The sequence below is a fragment of the Monopterus albus genome, unplaced genomic scaffold (genome assembly GCF_001952655.1).
Source record: "Monopterus albus unplaced genomic scaffold, M_albus_1.0 scaffold298.1, whole genome shotgun sequence".
In the NCBI taxonomy this organism is placed as follows: Eukaryota; Metazoa; Chordata; class Actinopteri; order Synbranchiformes; family Synbranchidae; genus Monopterus; species Monopterus albus.
Genome location: NW_018128178.1, coordinates 187230 through 205748, shown reverse-complemented (window position 1 = coordinate 205748; position 18519 = coordinate 187230). Strand labels below are relative to the sequence as shown.

The following is an 18519-nucleotide window of genomic DNA, read 5'->3' as shown; positions in this document are numbered from 1 at the left end:
GGTCGAATTCTCCTCTCCAGTACCCTGGCATAGACTTTCCTGGGGAGGCTGAGGACTGTGATCCCCCTATAGTTGGAACACTATCTATAGGGGGATCACCTATAGTGTTCCAACTATAGGGGGATCACTTTTCCATGAACAATGTAAAATGTAAAAAATTGGATGCATGCATTTACAAATTTTTGTATAAAAGAAGTCTGTATAAAAATTACGCTCAAGCATCTCCAACAGTCTGTTATGAAAGCACACAGAATTTGGAGGTGTGCCTGAGACCTCTATAGGCCCGGAACCCCTCCCTCTTGGGGTCCCTCACCATCCCTCGGACCACTGGTAGGCTGTCACAGCCCCTCCTCTTCTGTGCTCGGTGCAGCAGGATTCGATAAACCCCAGTGACGGGGCTGCGGCTATCATTTGGCTGATTATTCCGTAGGTGCTTCGTGGTAAAGCCCAGCTCCTCCAGTGAGCTCCTGATCTTCTCCTCCTCGTCCTTCATGTCCCTGTGTGCTGAGTCCAGCAGGCTCTGGAGAGGATTTGCTGTTTCAGTAGGCACCCATGACCAAGGAAACTCCACAGGTAAGAGCCAATCGCAGCCCAGCATTTGGTCAATGGCATGGCGCTCAGTGGGGACTGGCTTTAGGATGCCCTTGATGAGCCTCTGGCAGGGAGCAGGTACCCAGGGTGGGATGGTGTAGATGCCTTCAATGATGCAGCGCCTTAGCTTGCCTGTAGTTTCGGCACGGAATGGCATGGTGCCTGTGACTATGAAGAAAAGCAGGACCCCCATGGCCCACACATCCACAGGGGGTCCCAAGTAGCACTCATCCCTGAAGAGCTCTGGGGCGGCATAGGGCGGTGAGCCACAGAAGGTGTCAAGGGCGTTGCTGTGGTTTGAAACCCATGTGCTGAATCCTAAGTCAGCCACCTTCACACAGCCACTGCTGGTGAACAGAACGTTCTCCGCCTTCAGGTCCCGGTGGATGATGTTGCTGTTGTGCTGCATGGCAAAACACAAGCTGATTTCATATTTCTGAACAGCTCTAAGATGACAGACTGTCTGTTATAAGCCAGACTGTAATTTTAGACTTGGTCATCATTTCTAATGACTGTGACAACCTTTCACTTATTTGTCCAAATGGTGAGATCCTTACATCTTTATAACTTGGATTAATTAGGATTATAATGACCATGAAATGCAGATGAGAAGAAAAGTTTTAAACAAGTCAAGTTTCTCAAAACAAAGTAAAACAGTTTGGAAGTAAAAACAAATGTCCATGCACCTAACAAGTCTGTTTGCTTTGTGAAGCTGCATGCACCTGAGGTAGGTAGTGTAGGTCAAAGTTAAACCCAGAAGTAATGCTGAATGTTTAGGAATAACATTTCAGGAGCAGAGAACAAGGTTATATTATTGTCCCAAATGTTACACTTTTGCAGCGTGTGTTTGTAGCACCAGAATGTACTGAGTGTATGAAACCTTTACTTTTTTGTTCAGTTGGATAGTTTTGATCATCATAACATCATAACCTTGAGTCTGTAATAAAGTTTTGAGTTGAATTAGATTGTTGAAATCATAAACATACATCACCTTCATGCTGCCCTGTCACACTGAAGAATCATAAAACCAACAATTATTGGACAGAGCACAAACTGAATAGACTGGTCTGATAGGATTACAGTGGGGTTGGAGTGTTTCTGTGACTTCCTGTGTAAACTCTGAAGGCGGTTGCTGTCTGCTTACATCTGTTTTCCAGGCCAGGGGCAGTTCACCTCAAAGGAGCCTCTGCTCAAATGTCATGGCTTTCCTTATCAAATAATCAATTCACACTTGATTTTGTTTCTGGATTTCAACAAATGTGTTATAAAGATCAAACTGAACTCTTTGTAGCAGTATATTACAATACATCCGATGTTTGATTTGACCAATTAAGATAAATAAACTGCATGATGGGAATAACAAACAAAGTCTAGCTCAGAAATGACATCACTAACCATAAATTTGATGGCAGAGAGGATCTGGGCAAAGGTGATCTTGCTGGTGCTGTCAGACAGTTTTCCTTCATTGCAGATCCTGTTGTGGAGGTCTCCTCCTCCTGCATACTCCAGCACCAGATAGAGGCGGCTCGGTGTCTCCACCACCTCATACAGACGGACCACGTTGGGGTGCTGCAGGGACTCCATGCTACTGATTTCCCTGGAGAGCAGACGCTGGGCCTGAGCATCCATTCTTGTCTTATCCAGGATCTTCAGGGCCACTTTATCTATGAGGAAGACAGTTGAAAGGACACAGAGATGCAAAGAAAGTCTGGTGGCCAACAATGTGCTGTGGTAAAATATCTCCACTACAGAGAAGGATGCTGCTCAGGACTGGTGCCTATCAGAAGCTTAAGGTGGTCCGTAGACGAAGGAAAAGGGCTTAGTGATTTTTCAAAGCAAAGTTTAAACGAGAATCCTGATCATTATTGTGAACACATAATCATTCCGGAATAGCTCACAGGCAAAAGGGGTGAAATGGCACTTTAAAAAACAGAGGTGAAAGGAATGGATGAGCACCTGGTTGTTTGGATATGTGTTCTTCTCTTGTGCATTCAGACAGCGTGCCCACTTACCTTTGGTCAGAGCATGGAAAGCCAGTTTGACCCTTGAGAAGGTTCCACAGCCGATCTCTCCACGGACCTTGTAGAAGCCCACCCTGCGGCCTGTGATCAGCTCCTTGATGGTCTTCTCATCCTTGCACATGTCCATAGTGAGCTTCTGCAGGGGAGTGAGGTGTAGTGGGGCACTGACCTCCTCATCGTTAGGGCCCATGACAGAGCTGTCAGTCAGGTTGTAGAGGCTGTGGTGGAGCTTGACGCTGGTCACCTGGTACTGGCCTCCAGGCATTACTGCAGCAGGCTGGATATAAGGTCATCTTCAAAAACACGATAATAGGACTGAATCACCTTTGTATATACAGCGGCCACATGGCAGTGCATCATGAATTTTTAAAACACTTGATACCTGATGCTTCATTGTCATTGTCTTACAGTAAGCAGCAGCAAAATGTCTGAGGTCAAAGACTTACTGAGGAAACAAACATATGAAACATAGCATATACTCATATATACATCAGTATGTGCTTTATAATATTAGTGAATAAAATCACATGTACCTATTAACCTCTTGAAACCTATATATTGTTGCCCCTTTAACATCTGATATATAAATTCTATATTTGCTTCTTCCAATGTCTCATCTATACTTTTAACCCTGCACTAATATTTAATGTCTTTTTATGCAATATTTAAAAAATTTTCCATAGTTTTAGTAGACACTAGAAATATGTAACTCTTGAAGGGTTGCACAGGAACAAAAATATAAAAAGAATGTAGTCTTACCAAGTTTCCAAATTGCTGCTCTGCATTAAAACACAACCGTGGAGTCCATTGTCAGCAACAGAAGTAAAACAAATAAACAAATAAAAATAATAATAAAAAATTCAGTTGTGTGTTCTCTTACTGAGCAAAACACTGCCATCCCCCTCCTTCTAACAGGCTATGATACACTAATGACCAGGAACACAGGAGGGGAGGGGAGGGTTGGTGTGTCTGCTTGAACCATTAGCCAAGTGCACAGCCTGTGTAAGCTTCTCTCCTTAGTGCTCACCTTTCTCTTCCCAACTCAGGGACAAAGGATTAAGGCGTTTCATGAACTCTAATCCTGTTTCACTTTTGTTCTCTTCAAATGGCTAACGTCAGTGCACGACAACAAAAATAAGGCCAAATAAATGCAACAGTTGCCCAAATGTGCAAATGTACTTGTATCTATATGTTCTGAATACTTTGGGTTGCAGGTTTAGCAGAACACGCCTTTGAGAAGTAAATGGCTGTGTTATGCAGCTGAGGTTGATCTCCGGGCTTCTGGGAGATGAAATGTTATGCAATGGTATTACCTAATGTTCCCATAGAGATTAGCTCTGTCTTCCCTTTAGACATTGGCTGAGCACTACAGATAAAGAGATTAAAAAGCATGAGATTAGGTGGAGCGCCTTCATTCAGGTGTGCTGTCCCTGTGAGCAGCAGTAGAGGCACAGCATGGGGATAATGCAGTCCACAGACATCAAGACTTTTACAAAAGCACATCTGGATCTACTTTCTTTTATGGATTGTACATGTAGTTTGTAAACAGCAGCCTACACCACTGACTGATACTTGTTCTTTTGTTCTTGTTGTTTTTTTCTGAGCAGGTAGATCTGTATCACTGTCTTTTCCTGATAATCAACCAATTGTTTCAGCTCCAAAATACCAAATGTAACAAATACTTATCAAAGCGTTAATTTTACACTTGTAAAAATTAAACAAACAGTATATAATGAGTTATTTAGTGAGCGTTAGAGCTGCTGCCAGGCATTTTGTTACCTTTGGACAGAACCAGGCTAGCTGTTTTGCTCTGTTTCCAGTCTAAGTCATGTTAAGCTAAGCTAACCAACTGCTGACAGTAACTTCATATTGAGCATGCAGCTGCAGGAATAACATCAATTCTCCCATCTAACTCTTGGCAACAGAACCAATAAGTTTAATTCCCAAAATGGAGAAAAAACAACAACAACAACTAATGTTAGAAAAGGCACATTAACCCCAAATTGCTAAAAAAAAATCTAGAATAAACTAGAATTGAGTGTTTAAGACAGTACGCAAAAATAATTGCCAACGTATCCTAAAGACTGCATATTCAATCACAAAAAAATGACTGTTGTATGTTGTACTGCTCAGGAGCACTTAAATCCAGAATAACTTTCTGTTCTCAATGTATGCTCCACTCTCATGTTCAAAGAATACAGATACCTTCTTTTTTTATTTAGGTGAACAAAAAAGCTCTCATACTTCACAGGAACTTGAGAAGATAAAGAAATGGTGTGATAGTAATATACTATCTCTGAATTTGGATAAAACTAAATTTATGGTATTTGGGAATCGTAGACTAGATAATGAACTTCAATTGAAAATTGGGGGAGCTAATATAGAACGAGTACCATAAGTGGGGTAAAACTATGGAATAATTTAAGCGCGGACATAAAAAATAGTAATAGAATTGACAAGTTTAAACATAAATATAAAGGTATGTGTCAATCAAGATATAAGCAAGAACAGGCTTAATGATTAATTAGATGGAACATTGTGGGTGTGGTGTATGAATGTTAATACTCTGTAATAATTCTTTAATATATTACTTGTGTGGTGTAGAACAAAATTATCTATGTAGAGACACTGCTTGCAAACCAATGATGGTAAGATGATGTCAGGGGGTAGGACTGGATAAGTCTGACTTCTTCCTACTCCATTCAAGCATGTACTAGGTATAAGCAAATTGATATTGGATTAGCATTTGTTGGATATGTGTAAAATTATGTGTGTTGACATATCAACTGTCTTTACATGCTTGAAAGAATAAATCAAATCAAATCAAATGAAAGAATATAATTGCAAACATGTACTTTCCTTAACATAAACAATAGGAAATGCTGGAACACAGAAGGTTCTTTGCAGGAATCTGATTGGATTTAAGTCTTATACAGGAATATGGCCTGTTTAAATGTACTTAGTGCACAGTAGTCGCCCACAAGCATGGAGGTGATACAGCAAATCTAGTCACCTGTGACAGTGCACAAGAAGCAGTATAGGGTAAACAAATGAAACAACATTGTAAGCAAAATAAGTTAAAAAAAAAGTCCGAAGAATAAAATTTTGCTTCGAAATGAAACTGAAAAAGATTCTGGACATTTCACAGCACTTCAACTTCTGCCCCTTGGGAAGGACATTCATGCACCTGCAGAACTGGAGGGTCAGCAGCTTGTTAGCACTGTTAGCCTCTAACAAACTAGATCTTTCTCCTCTTCAGACGACCCTCACTGAGAATGCCTGCACGCTGGTTCTCTTCCAGCTCTTTGATTCTCTGACGCAAAGCCGCAATCTCCTTGTTTTTTTCCTCCTGGACGAACTGCAGCTTCTGAGAACACACACGCACAATCCACACACATTAGAATTAAAATAAACATGACAAGCAACACATTTTTCAGTACAGAACAGCACAGCTAGCAGTGATGATCTAAGAAAAGTTAGCCCACTAACCTTAAATGTATATCTATAAAATGAATCTGACTGCTAATAATTTGTTCTTGGGCTGGAACTAATCATTATTTTCATTGTCATTATGATTATTCTTTGATTAATGGTTTTTTTTAAGATGTCAAAATGACAGGAAAAGGTAACTTCTTCAAATTCAATTCAAATTGAAGTAAAACATAAAAAAGCAGCAAATTCTCACATTTGAAAAAGCTGGAACCAGAGAATGATGAGAAATTGATGATGTGAGAGAAAGAGGATCATCACTTTTATTGACTCTGCTCTTTCATTCAAATAAAAAAGCCGATGGGACAGTACAGTGGCTTGACGTTACTTAGAAAGCATGAACTTTGTAACTTTTCAATAAAAAAGACATATAGGAGGTGAAAGTTACTGTGTGGCCTGCTCACCCTCTTGAAGACACTCTGAGGAAGAAGGTTTGAGGCATGTTGTTGCTGCTGCTGCTGTTGGCTCAGTTGAGCTGCACTCTGAACTCGGGCTAACTTTGCACCAAACTGCCAAAACACACAAAGCAAAGCACCAACAAACTTAGTAAAGGTGAAACTGGCCACTCAAGGCTAAAGCAAAAATGGGTCCATCTTGAAATTGTTCTTCAAGAAAAAACATGTCTGGGGTAAACTGTATTCATATTGGTGGTCAGGGACTGCATCCCTCTTGGAAGTAAAACAAAGCTTTTCATTTACCTCCATCTGCAACCTGAGAAGCTCACTCTGCCTCTCCCTTTCCTGATCCTTCAGCCTCTTCTTCATCTCCTCCAGCTCCAGATCTTTTTCCTCTAGCAGCTTCTTCACTTCAGCGTCTTTAGCTTCCACTGTCAGGAAATAAATTTGGCACCAGCCAAATACAGGTCCATAATTATAATAAATGTTTGTTTTCTCTTATTTTTGTCTTCTGTTCTGCTCCAATGCTGTGGGCTGATGTCAAAATGAGGTTTTTAAGTCAAATTCATAGTTTAAGTGTACATCACCATTTACACTGAAGTCACGGGGTTTATGTCAGTGAGGGTTCGGTGCCTAGGGCTTAAGAGGGACACTGGAAGTGGGCCAGTGTCACTCAGCTGAGTGATGTGCAAGGTCTTACAATGGTTTAATCCTTCCCTGTGAGTGTCCTCCACCTCTGCCCACCACTGCTGCCTCACAGTCTCTAGCTCCCTCTTGTGTCTCTCTTCTTCTGCTTTCATTTCACCGAGCAGCCGCTGAACCTCAGCCTCTCCATCCTGAAGACGACACAGAGCCCACATACGACATTAGTGACTGATGCTACAACTGGGCAAACCAGTGGCACCATTACCTAGTTTAAAGGCTTTGAAAGTAACACAGTGCTTTAAAATACTGCTCAGAAAGCATAACTGAGTCAATTGATCTTTCTTATGTCAGTGTGTAATTTAGTAGCTGTACATTAAAAAGAAAAAAAGGGGTTTTCTTTAACCAGATAAAAGCAAAAAAACAGATGGGTGACAAAAAAAGCCTAAATGGCTGACCCCTACACTGGGGGAATGCAGTGGGGGCATTTTGCTTGCGTGGTTTAGGTGCACTTGCCCCTTATAAGTAAGGATCACTACAAATCAATACAAAGTTGTTCTGAATGATAAACTTTATCCTCTGATGAAACAGCTCTGTCCTGATGGGAGTGGTCTCTTCCAGGATGACAGTGCCCACATCCATAGGGCACAAGAAGTCACTGAATGATCTGAGTATGAAAATGATGTGAATCAAATGCTGTGGCCTTCATAGTCACCAGATCTCAGCCAAGTTTGACATCTATTGGAGATGTTGGAGTGACATGTTAGACAGCACCACCACCATCAAAACACCACATGAGGAAACATCTGTTGGTAGAATGGTGTTCAGCCCTCCAGTTCAGAGACTTGGAGAGTCAATACCACAGTGCACTGAAGCCACTCTGGTGGCACATGGGGGCCCAGCACTTTACTGTATAAACAGTGTGTCAGGTTTGCTCGGCCGCTCTGGCCTCCCTCACCTTTCCTACTGTCTCTTGCCTGATTACACTAATCACGTTCACCTGTTCCTCACTCCCTTATCACCAGCTGCACTTGATTAGGTTGCTCACTATATTACCCGGTTTCACTCCTCAGTCACTTGCCAGTTCTTTCTAGTCACTAGGCCAACCTTACTCTGTGCGTTGTCATTGTTTTTGTATGTCACAGCTACTGTTTTGTGTTCCCCCCATGGACTGTTCCTCCGGACCGTGGCTCCACTCTCCCCCCCCAGGCAGGTCAATGCTCAGTCGCCTATCTGTTCCACTATTGCCTTCATCTCTCTGTCTCTACCTTCAGTAGCCACCATCACCGCCAACCAGCCCAGGAGTGACCCAGCCTACGCAGCTCGGCCCAGCTCTCCATCTCCTCGCCTCCTGCGGTTGGTCAAACACCCGGCTACTACTCATTGACAGGACTACGCATTATTTCCCTCTGTATATTGTTACTCCCTTCATCACTGTATATAATAAATCACTGCATGCACCGAAGTCGGCTACCTGGGTCCGCCTCTTTCTCATTCGCACACTGACTGGTGCGAACGGCACCTAACACAGTATAGCAATGTGGTTTATTTGTGTGCATTTATCTTGACCTAGCAAACTGCACATTTATTGTAATCTGTCTTCAGGACTGGAGAATCAGACACATGGCCTAAATATCTGAATTAATTCCGCATTAACAATGAAAATTAGGAACCTCAACCAAGATAACACTTTACATCTTTAATGATAACTTCAGCCCTGCTTCAGTCCTCACCTCTGCTGTTTGCTCGTTCTGTCGTCTCAGGTCCGTCATCTCGTTCTTTAGTCTCTCATTCTCCACTGCGTGAGCATTGTTAGAATATTTACATGTAGAAAATCCTTAGAATCTTTACACATAATTTACTGGATGTAACAGTGTAATTTTTGAGTATTTATTTTAGGTCCCTAATACAATTCTAGTATTACAGAATATGACAAAACTTGCAGCAGCACCAATAAGGGTGACTATAAAGTGAGTAGTGGGAGACTATTTGTGTAAACCATATTATGCCGTACTCTAATTTTAGCTTCACTGCAGTGAGTGCTTAAGAAACACTCCAAATTAAATCTTTCCTCTTGACAAAAACCAATGAGCATATTCCTAATATCCAAGGATTTTGCAATTGTCATTTTTAAATATATGAGTTTAACTGGTTACTACAGTTACCTCTGAGGTTGCACTGCTCCTGCACAGTCTGCTGCAGTCTGTTTAGTGTGACAAGAAGGCTGTCTCGCTCTGCAATGTGTTGAGCAAAAGAATGAGAAACAGTTCATGGCTTGTGTTACTCTGTTTATGTGCCATACATATGTACAGGTCAGGGGAGGCTGTGCCTCAGGAGGTAATCTGACTGGAGACTAGCAGTTCGATTCCAGGCTTATCCAGTCCACATATCGAAGTGTCCTTGAGCAAGACACTGAACCCACAGTTGCTCCCGGTGATGTCACAGTGATGCGTGAATGTGTGTATGCTTGGGAGTGTGAATGAGTGAATGGCCAAAATTGTGTAAAAGAGCTTTGAGTGTGCCACAATGCATAGAAAAGTGCTATACAAGTAGAAGACCACTTAAGTTCAGGGTTGAAACAACTCATATGGGGGCAAAGTTTATAAAATCACTTAAATGCATTTTTAATGTAGTGGTAATCTCATGGTAGCTATGAATCTCATCTGACTTTTGGTGATGACCTATATAACAATATATTAGAAATTACAATATGAGCCATTCAGTAAATGTTAACAAATTTAGGATTCAATTTCCTGAACTGAAAACCTGACCGCCAGGGCTGTCATTTGACCAAATCACCAGCAGAGGGAGACATGCAAACACATACAGGCACCACACAGCTCTTAAATCGCAGAGGACACTGTTGTTTTAAATAAGACAAATGTAAATATACAGTTTTTAAATATAAAAGGCAAACACTCACCTTCAATCAGACATTTCTCCTTGGTCAAATAAAATTTCACGAGTCTACTGGCATCATCCATCATGGTTTCCAACACGCTGTTTTTGCCATTAACCTCTGCAATTTTCTGTTTTACAAAAGTAAAACCAAATAGAAATATTCTAGACTTGAAACATAAATCTCCCTTTATTCCCTAGTGCTCCATCGAGGAGGTATATGTGCTAACAATTAACTAATAATGCACTATATTAGTATGGCGTTACTGCTGTGGCGTAACATTACAAAAATACGGTCTAACCACAGGTCTCTTTCTCTGTGTAGGCTATTCCACACGTATGGCTTTTTTGCCAATTCTTTCATTTGTTTTATGTGACTATCCAACTAGTTATAGCTGTATAACAAATTAGAAATGAGAGAAAAATAGCTAAATCAAACAATTGTTTACCTAAGTTAACTATAACAATCACAGTCCTGAAATGTAATCTCCTACAAGAATTAACGCTAACATTATCTTCAGAGATAGCCAGTGGTATAAATAAGAACAAGGTCCTGTCATTATTATCGAGCTATATGAGGAACTAACCTAGGCCTATGTTTATCAAACAGTTGGCCAGCTCTTCCTATTTTTGACCCTCGAGATAACGTTACACTGTTCACAATTAGTCATCAGTGAGTTAATAACTCGCATCAACTTAACCTGTTCTAGTCGAGTAAATTCCTCCATAAACTTGTCAAGATTAACGCAGTTTAACTTAGTCATTTTGGTTTAGTCTAAGAGAAAGCAAAACAGACTGTTGAGGAAAGCAATATTATCGTAATGAAAGCTACACTAAGTTGTTATTTAAAGCTAGCTTACTCTTCCGCGCACGAGCTCGTAAACGCTGTTTTTATGTGCTCGTGCCCTCCTGGCGCGCGGAGAAATTACTAATTTATATGAATAAGGCTTAGATGTTGGAAGTAGCAGATTATATTTACTTAAGTTCCGCGCAAGTCTATAAAGTAAAAAGTCATAAATTTCACAAAGTAAGAGTACAGGGCATTCCTTTTATACATTCAAAACAGAAATTCTATTCGGTCTTCTGTAAAATCTTTCTAGTACTGTGGAAAGCTACTGTAAAACTAGCTGAAAATAAGGGACAAAAAGTATGAAAGCTCTTTATTTGTAACTAACACTTCTGAACAAATGCAATATTATGGCAAGCCGTTCAGGAAATAAATGGAATGAAAATATTGATTGAAACTTGTATATATTGATTGAAAAGCTGAATATATTGATTGAAACTTGAGAATATGGATTGAAAAGCTGGATATATTGAATGAAACTTGAGAATATATATAATGAAAGTCTGAATATATATAATTAAAATCTGAATATATTGATTGAAACTTGAGAATATATATAATGAAAGTCTGAATATATATATAATGAAAAGCTGAATATATTGAATGAATCTTGAGAATATATAATGACCTGTGTGTATATACACACACACACACATTCTGACCATGTACCCTGAACTCTGAATTAGATGCACAGTTAGAAAAGAAATGAAAAATCAAAACTTTAACAGTCCATGCACTAAAAACAAATACTGATTGAACATAATGACACCACCTGACAGTCAAAATCATTTTTATTGTCAGCTCTCAAAACATGCAATGGCATCAATGGAAGAAAAGCAGCTAACATTTTATGCTTCTGTTGAGCCTTTGACATGCATATTATGCTTTATTTTGCCTTTCACAAGTTCATATGCTAGCAACAACATGATATATGAACCCCAATAAGAAAGAATATTACAAAAGCAATGGCTTTCTTGTTGGTTGAGTAACATTTTCATTGTAGCAATAGTTATCTGAAAGCCCAAAATGAAACAAAAACCTTATGAAAAGTATTTAAAAAATGATTAATAACAACAGGAACATGATTATTTATGCCTATGGACACTTCACTGGAGCCTGAAAGAAGAGTGAATATTCTAATAACTGAATAAATGAGTGTGTTTCTTGGTCTGTTGAACATGAAAACAGAAACAGAAATCTTTTTGTAGGTTTTGTAGGCTTTATGTTAGGGCTCAATCTGTCAGCTTGTTGCAGGGGTATTCTGTTCTCTAGAGGCAAAAAGTGGTCAGTGCTGCTTTAACTATCCATCCATCCATCCATTTTCTAAACCGCTTAGTCCCAAATGGGGTCACAGAGTCAATCCCAGCCAGTTGCAGGTTTCTAAACCCTGGACAGGTCACCAGTCCAACACACAGACAAACAACCACTCACACACTTCACTCCTACAGGTAATTTTAGAGCCACCAATCAACCTATGCAGCACGTCTTTGGGAGGAAGCCGGAGCACCCAGAGAGCACCCACGCAAGCACGAGGAGAACATGCAAACTCCGCACAGAAAGGCCCCGGGTCGGCCGGGCTCGAACCCAGAACCTTTGCGCTGTGAGGCAACAGCACTAACCACCGCACCACCCTGCTTTAACTAAATTACTGAATAAGTATAGAGTACTAAAATCGAATTGTATTGAAATCGTTGAGATAATTTCCAGTCCAAGCTTGTATTTTTCCCTTTGAACTGTTTCCTTTCCACAAATGGAATAAAACACATTCTTGCTCTTTGTCACTTCTGCCAAAAATCCCAACTATGTCAGCTTTACAACCCTGGCAAGAGGAGGTTAGAGTTAGGGAGGTAGTGGTGACAGGACAGGAACAGATGACCCCCTATTTTAGGCAAGCTGACATTCAGACACAGCTATGGGAAACTCAAATGTTCCAAAGCTTATGATTGAATAGTCTTAATTTCACACAGTTCACAGGGTGACGCTACTCAAAAGGTCAGGGGCCAGGTAGCCGTCTGGTGTCGGGACACTCTTCTGATTTATCATTTGCGGGGCAAGTGTTGAGTTTGGTGTCAGTAAGAGGCTGTTCTGTGTGTCAACACCCTCTACCATTGTGTAAACGGGAACAGGGGCTAACGCGGACATGGAGGAAGTATCTGATTTGTAGTAAGGTGATGGGGATGGTGAAGAACTCAAGTCTTCTCCTGCCTTGCTGTGGTCGCTCATGTCCCTTTCACTCATGTCCCCTTCAGATGATCTTGGGCTCATATTGCCTGCGTTGAGCTCTGAGGTGTAACCTCCATCATCTGCATTCATCACCAGGAGCTGAAATGCTTTCTTTTCTTTCTCCTTCTCTGTCATATCTTTCTCTGAGTCTTCATTAGTGGTTTTGTCCACCTCAGGTGACAGCAGCACATTGCCAGACGACCTCACCCCACTCACTTGGGTGTACAGTGCTTCTCTGCTTGGAGCTACAAAAAGAGGTTCCACCCCAGTTGAGCCCTGGACTAGGGTACTTTGCTCTGAGGCTGCCGGGCATGATGGTTCTTTGCTGAGGATTTGGGTTGGGGTGAGAGGATGGAAAGGTGACACTTCCAGTTCACTGGGGAGATCTGGGTCACAGCAGCTGGCCCGGCCCGAGTCGTCATCTCTGAAGCCGACAGAGAGGGGAGAGCAGTTGGAGGACAGGGAGTGGTCCATTAGCCAGTCAGTGTCTAGGTCTGTCAGCGTATCGTTCTGCTCCTCAATGTCATTGTTGTACAGCTCTGGCCTCAGCTCAGGGGGAGCACCCAGGATCGATGTCAGCTCCCTCAGCTTCCCTTTCTGTGAAATAAAATAGCATTGATACACTCAAGAGGCTAGATTCAGCTGGTGAGTTAGGTCAACTTGGATTTTACAGTCTTTCAATCAGTAACAATGATGTTTGCTAAAATCACAAAGATTGTGGTGATACAGTGTTTGTAAGATCATGTAGGACATGCTTATTTGGAGATGAATATGAAGGTGAATTGCAAACAGGTTATAGGCCAACTTCAAGATTGAACTTCCGCCCACTGTACTTATCGAAATTGCGTAAGGCATTATTACAGTATAGGCCAACTTCAAGATTGAACTTCCACCCACTGTACTTATCGAAATTGCGGGAGGCATTATTACAAAAATTTTGGATGCCTTCCATGTAAGTTTTAATTAAAACATGAACTTATTTCAACCTGTTCAAAATCTTAGAAATGTGGTGAAATAATTTTATCTTACACAAAATTAAGGTGATGAAAATAGGACCTAAGTTATAATAAATAGATCAAAAAAAGTTCAACCAAAGCGCAGAATACTTCTTTTGAATCAACATTGTGAACTAATTCTCCTGTTAGCCATTAAGCTGATGAGCATGGACATGCTAGTGATGTTAATTACCTCCAGCTTCTGACCTTAATGGGCAAATGTTGTTTTCTGGCCTGACTGCTGCGACCACACTGGGTAGCCTGCTGGTAAGTTAGTGCAAGTCATGGTCATGTGTAATGACATGTGGGTGAATACCTTAAGTATTTCAGGGTCAATTCCTCTTATTTTAGGTCCAGGAACAGGAGGCAAAAGAATAACCATCAACCTTACGTGGGAAAAAAACAAAGGAAACATGTTACATTTGATGTAAATCAAGAATGAAATTGTTAAACATCTTTGAATAACACAGATGTACACAAACACTGAGGTGACTTTCTCAAGGTTAAACAGCCCACACAGACTGCAAGACACCGAGCAGCTTCATGCACTCCCTTATTTCTGTAAGCTTTTCAAAACCCTCCAGATTTGCACTGAATTCCTTATACTTGCAAATACTTACTTTTCCTGCTGTGATATGACAACCAACATCAGGATGGCCACTAAACACAGGGACCCAAAGATGAATAAAGCCACCACCGGGAATGTTGATACTGAACAAGACACAAATTCACACATATTTAATATAAGTACATTAAAAAAATGCACAGAAGCCCTTTTAGACTGTGAATACTTAGCACTGCAGGCTTTATCTGTCTTTGAGTAACAGCATTTTGTCCTTCAGACAGTAGATGTTCATTATGTGAATGCTTAGTGTAGCTTCAGACATGACGTGACTCTGCCTATGATTATGAAAAAATACCTGAAGAGGCTGGAAAAATATGAATTTCTGCTTTAATAATGATATTTGCTCTGCTTGTTTATTTTTGACAAATTAAATGACTTATCTGTTCTGTGGCTTATCAGTGCCAATCGCTGATATATGTCACTGCATTATAAAGATCACACAGACAACTACTGATGCCAATAATAAATATCAAAGGAGGGGGGCAGACAGGAACACTGAAAGAGTTATTCACCGGTAAACAACGGTGTGCAGCCCCTAAAGGTTTCATATAAAACTGAAAAGCCTTTTTCAAACCACTTGTAACAGCTTTAACCACTCAGCCTGTAAACATCACAGTGAGGGTTTACCTTTAGATGAGATATGGACAAAAACTGAGTTGCTGAATTCTCCAAATTCTTTCCCACCGTGCATTTTGCACCGGACCCGAACCTCATGATTCACATTAGTTTGAAGCCCATAAATGGAGCGCTGTGTGTTTTTCACAAGGTCAACCTGTGGTGAAGAAAATAAATCAGCAAAGTCAGAAGCAGTGCTATAGCATCACAGTCTTCTCCTCTAACAAACATATATTCCTTTGACAATATTCAAATGTTTATTGTAAAACTTAAGCAAGGCATATTTGAGCCATAGAGTGTTAAAAATGAACTGTACTGAGGTTAACTGATGCACAGCACTAGAGATAGGTACCGAAACTCGGTGCTAAATGATCAAAATCAAATAATTTCCCAATCCAGAAGACAGATCTGTCTCTCGGTGCCTGTGTGCAAGGGGTGGGGCAGCTGTAAATTATAAGAACATGGATTACTGATTGATTAAAAGGAACCATTTGCCAGCAGTTTGTTAAATTGTCAGAGCGTCTTCTGTGTTGTTCAGGAAGTTACTTTCAGAGCGCTCACAGCAGGGACAGATTTAGTGATTTAGGGGTAGGAGGCAAAGTACCACACAGTGAAAATATTGTCACACAGATTTCTTACATTTCAGTAATCACATTTTAGTCTAGTAATATGGTCAAAACAATGCTTTGCACTTTAATTATCAAGAATCGTAACAGTAGCCTACATTATAAGAACATTAAGAAATGTTAATTCTGTTCTTAATTTTTTGTCTTGTGTCTCTCTCTCTCACAAAAAGAACCCATAAAAATACCATTTTAATAACAAACCAATTGTTTCTGCAAAAAAAAAAAGATTAAAAAAAAATGTCGAATCATTCATGTTGTCATATCACAAAGTTACTTTTTGCACCAAATTATGGAGAGTAGTATCAGTAAAAGTACTGATGAGTATCCATATTAATAAGCAGTATCAGTATCCTTACACAGCACACATATAATACTAAAATTCAATATGCAGTATATAATATAATGTATGTTTTTAAAGCTAATAAAATTGCACCATAGTGTTTTATCTAACTTATCCATTTTAGAACACTAAAATAAAACTCTGAAGACACCCACCACTTCCCACAGTTCAGAGGTGACGCTGCGGTACTGGATCTCATACTGTAGCGTCATCCATCCCATCTCCACATCTGCAGACCGAGGCGGCTTCCAGCTCAGCATAATGTCATAGTAAGCGCCAGTCAAACTCATATTCAGCAGTGTCCAGTTCAGGCCAACTGGAGGATCGGGTTGCACTAAACAACAGAAAATAATAGAAGTTCTGTCATAATAACTCTAGTGTACTACCACAGCAGACCTGAGTGGGGACAGCCCAGTGTAGGGCACAGGACATGAAAGAAAACTCTTCAGCACTGCACATGCCTGAGGGATAAACCCAATAGAGACAGCTATAGTCATAGAAGCTTGGGTTACTTTAACCATTGTTTTGAGTGGAACAGCAGAATATGGGAAAATAATCACATCCCTGTTTTTATTCATTTGTTCTTTAATCTGGATCATGACACCAGAGCAGTGAGGTAGCAAACTCACCGATATCTTCAACATTAAAGCGGTTCTCGTCATAAAGGATGGCCAGATCCTTTGAGCGGAGCTGGACACTGTAATATGCCCAGACGGTTGTGTGGTTCTCATTAAAGAAGCACTCATTTGGCCTGTCAGTGCTGTAGTGAGGGCACTCACTCCATTCTTTAGGAGGCGCGTGGGGTGGTCTGCAAGGTGGGGGACAGACAACATGCAGAAAGGAGAGGAAGGCGGTGACAGGAAGGATATGTGACAAATATATGGCAAATTTTAAAACATATTCTAGATAAGAAAACCATTTGTAGTGAGTATTTTTAGATATCTGCAGATTCTAAGTATACAACATTATTGCACAGTGTATATTTTATATTTTAAAAATAAAGTGTTTATTCTCTGGTGAATGGGAATGTTCTCTGTAAATTTCATTGCAATTTGGTGATTAAATTGTGTGATATCTTGTGAACAAAGTTGACTTTTTGGCCTGAGGCAGTGGTAGAGGATATTTTATGGAGTACAGCTGCACTCTCCAGCCTATTACATTTCAATTCGGGAGCCAGCAGCTTTAAGAAATCACATGGGCCTTGGTGTGCGTTTATAAATCCACCTACCCATTTTGTTTAATAGAGATTATTCTTAAAAAGACTGGGAATGTCAGAATTAAAAAGGTTTAAATGAACTATCTTTCAACTAAATGCAACCTTGAACTGGAATATGCCTTGTCTTAGACTGAACACGTGTGCCATATGCCAGGCGTAGACACAATGTTCACATGTGAGTTGTAACAATAGTGACTCCATGTGACCTCAAGCAGCAACAACGAATAAAAATGTGGGTGAAAAGGGGTTTTAAACTTTCAAAATTAGACTATAACTGACATTGTCTTAAAAATTCATGCATTTTCTACCAACTGACACTGCACCATCAGTGCAGCTGGTTTCATATGTTACTATGTGACAGCTGAAAATGAAATAAGGAAAAACTGAAATGATTTGATGTAATATTCTACTGCATTGTATGGAGCATTAAGATCAAATACAAACATACAGTGGAGTTGAATCTTTTTAAGGTTCTACCTTAAGTTTTTTTCCATTACATACTTCAATGTACACACACTGTATACTTTAGACACTACTTGCATTTTTTATTGATTTTCTTTAAAATCAATTTTTTTGTTTTTGTATTAATTTGTATAATATTTTTCCATTATTTCAGATCTTTTCTTCTCTTTAATGCATACTGTTTAAAAAAGCCTAGACACTCAAGGCTGTCTTGCTTTGCTGTAGTGATTAAGTTATTTGTATTTTACCAAACTGTGTCCAAAGAAAATGAGGACTGAACAAACTGTATAGAGTTCTCCTCTCCTTCCCTTTTTTCTCTGTTGATTTGACTTCCTCGAAAGCACAGAGAAACCACATGGTTCTGATTGTAACAACATTTTTCTCCTCACTTGTTGTTAATATAGAATAAGCGGAGGTCCCCCGGCTGAGAGAGGTTCTGGAAGTAGTCGACATTCCATCTACAGCGGAAAGTTTCCAAGTTGGTGGAGACACAGCCAGTGAGGTGTGGGTGTCTCGGTGGTACCACTGTAGGGA

General features: G+C 40.3%; 3 protein-coding genes across 5 annotated transcripts in view; all 3 read right to left on the bottom strand.

Moving 5' to 3' along the window:
• Positions 1-235: 235 nt before the first annotated feature.
• Positions 236-2877, bottom strand: nim1kb (NIM1 serine/threonine protein kinase). The gene is made up of 3 exons (XM_020623397.1): positions 2604-2877; positions 1987-2255; positions 236-994 (listed from the first exon to the last, which is right to left on the bottom strand). The coding sequence occupies exons 1-3, from the start codon at positions 2875-2877 to the stop codon at positions 236-238; spliced, it is 1302 nt and encodes a 433-aa protein (XP_020479053.1).
• Positions 2878-5482: 2605 nt separating this feature from the next.
• ccdc152 (coiled-coil domain containing 152) lies at positions 5483-10922 on the bottom strand. Of its 3 annotated transcripts, XM_020623409.1 has the most exons (9): positions 10897-10922; positions 10738-10811; positions 10062-10167; positions 9304-9372; positions 8872-8936; positions 7197-7332; positions 6800-6927; positions 6506-6610; positions 5483-5979 (listed from the first exon to the last, which is right to left on the bottom strand). In XM_020623409.1, the coding sequence occupies exons 2-9, from the start codon at positions 10798-10800 to the stop codon at positions 5851-5853; spliced, it is 801 nt and encodes a 266-aa protein (XP_020479065.1). In that variant the 5' UTR covers positions 10801-10811; positions 10897-10922; the 3' UTR covers positions 5483-5850. The 3 variants fall into 3 exon arrangements, with proteins under 3 accessions (XP_020479065.1, XP_020479064.1, XP_020479066.1); XM_020623408.1 differs by lacking the exon at positions 10897-10922 and having other exon boundaries at positions 10738-10890; XM_020623410.1 differs by lacking the exons at positions 10738-10811; positions 10897-10922 and adding an exon at positions 10624-10710.
• A 1515-nt stretch (positions 10923-12437) lies between these two features.
• Positions 12438-18519, bottom strand: part of LOC109973650 (growth hormone receptor-like) — a 17840-nt gene continuing 11758 nt past the window's right edge. The window contains exons 3-9 of the mRNA XM_020623402.1: positions 18375-18510; positions 16937-17115; positions 16463-16641; positions 15354-15498; positions 14722-14812; positions 14418-14487; positions 12438-13703 (exon numbers count right to left, since the gene is read on the bottom strand). Of these exons, the coding sequence (XP_020479058.1) occupies positions 12852-13703; positions 14418-14487; positions 14722-14812; positions 15354-15498; positions 16463-16641; positions 16937-17115; positions 18375-18510 (1652 nt within the window). The 3' untranslated portion in view covers positions 12438-12851. The remainder of the gene's footprint in view (positions 13704-14417; positions 14488-14721; positions 14813-15353; positions 15499-16462; positions 16642-16936; positions 17116-18374; positions 18511-18519) is intronic.

What these genes read in the sequence shown, in the direction of transcription:
- nim1kb (XM_020623397.1), bottom strand. Translation starts at nt 2,877, where the DNA reads ATGCCTGGAGGCCAGTACCAGGTGACCAGCGTCAAGCTCCACCACAGC. An exon ending in TTTCCATGCTCTGACCAAAG is followed by an intron (nt 2,256 to 2,603) that starts GTAAGTGGGCAC and finishes TCTTCCTCATAG; the next exon opens with ATAAAGTGGCCCTGAAGATC. An exon ending in TCTCTGCCATCAAATTTATG is followed by an intron (nt 995 to 1,986) that starts GTTAGTGATGTC and finishes TTTGCCATGCAG; the next exon opens with CACAACAGCAACATCATCCA.
- ccdc152 (XM_020623409.1), bottom strand. Translation starts at nt 10,800, where the DNA reads ATGACTAAGTTAAACTGCGTTAATCTTGACAAGTTTATGGAGGAATTT. An exon ending in AGAACGAGCAAACAGCAGAG is followed by an intron (nt 7,333 to 8,871) that starts GTGAGGACTGAA and finishes TGTCGTCTTCAG; the next exon opens with GATGGAGAGGCTGAGGTTCA. An exon ending in CAGGGAAGGATTAAACCATT is followed by an intron (nt 6,928 to 7,196) that starts GTAAGACCTTGC and finishes ATTTCCTGACAG; the next exon opens with TGGAAGCTAAAGACGCTGAA.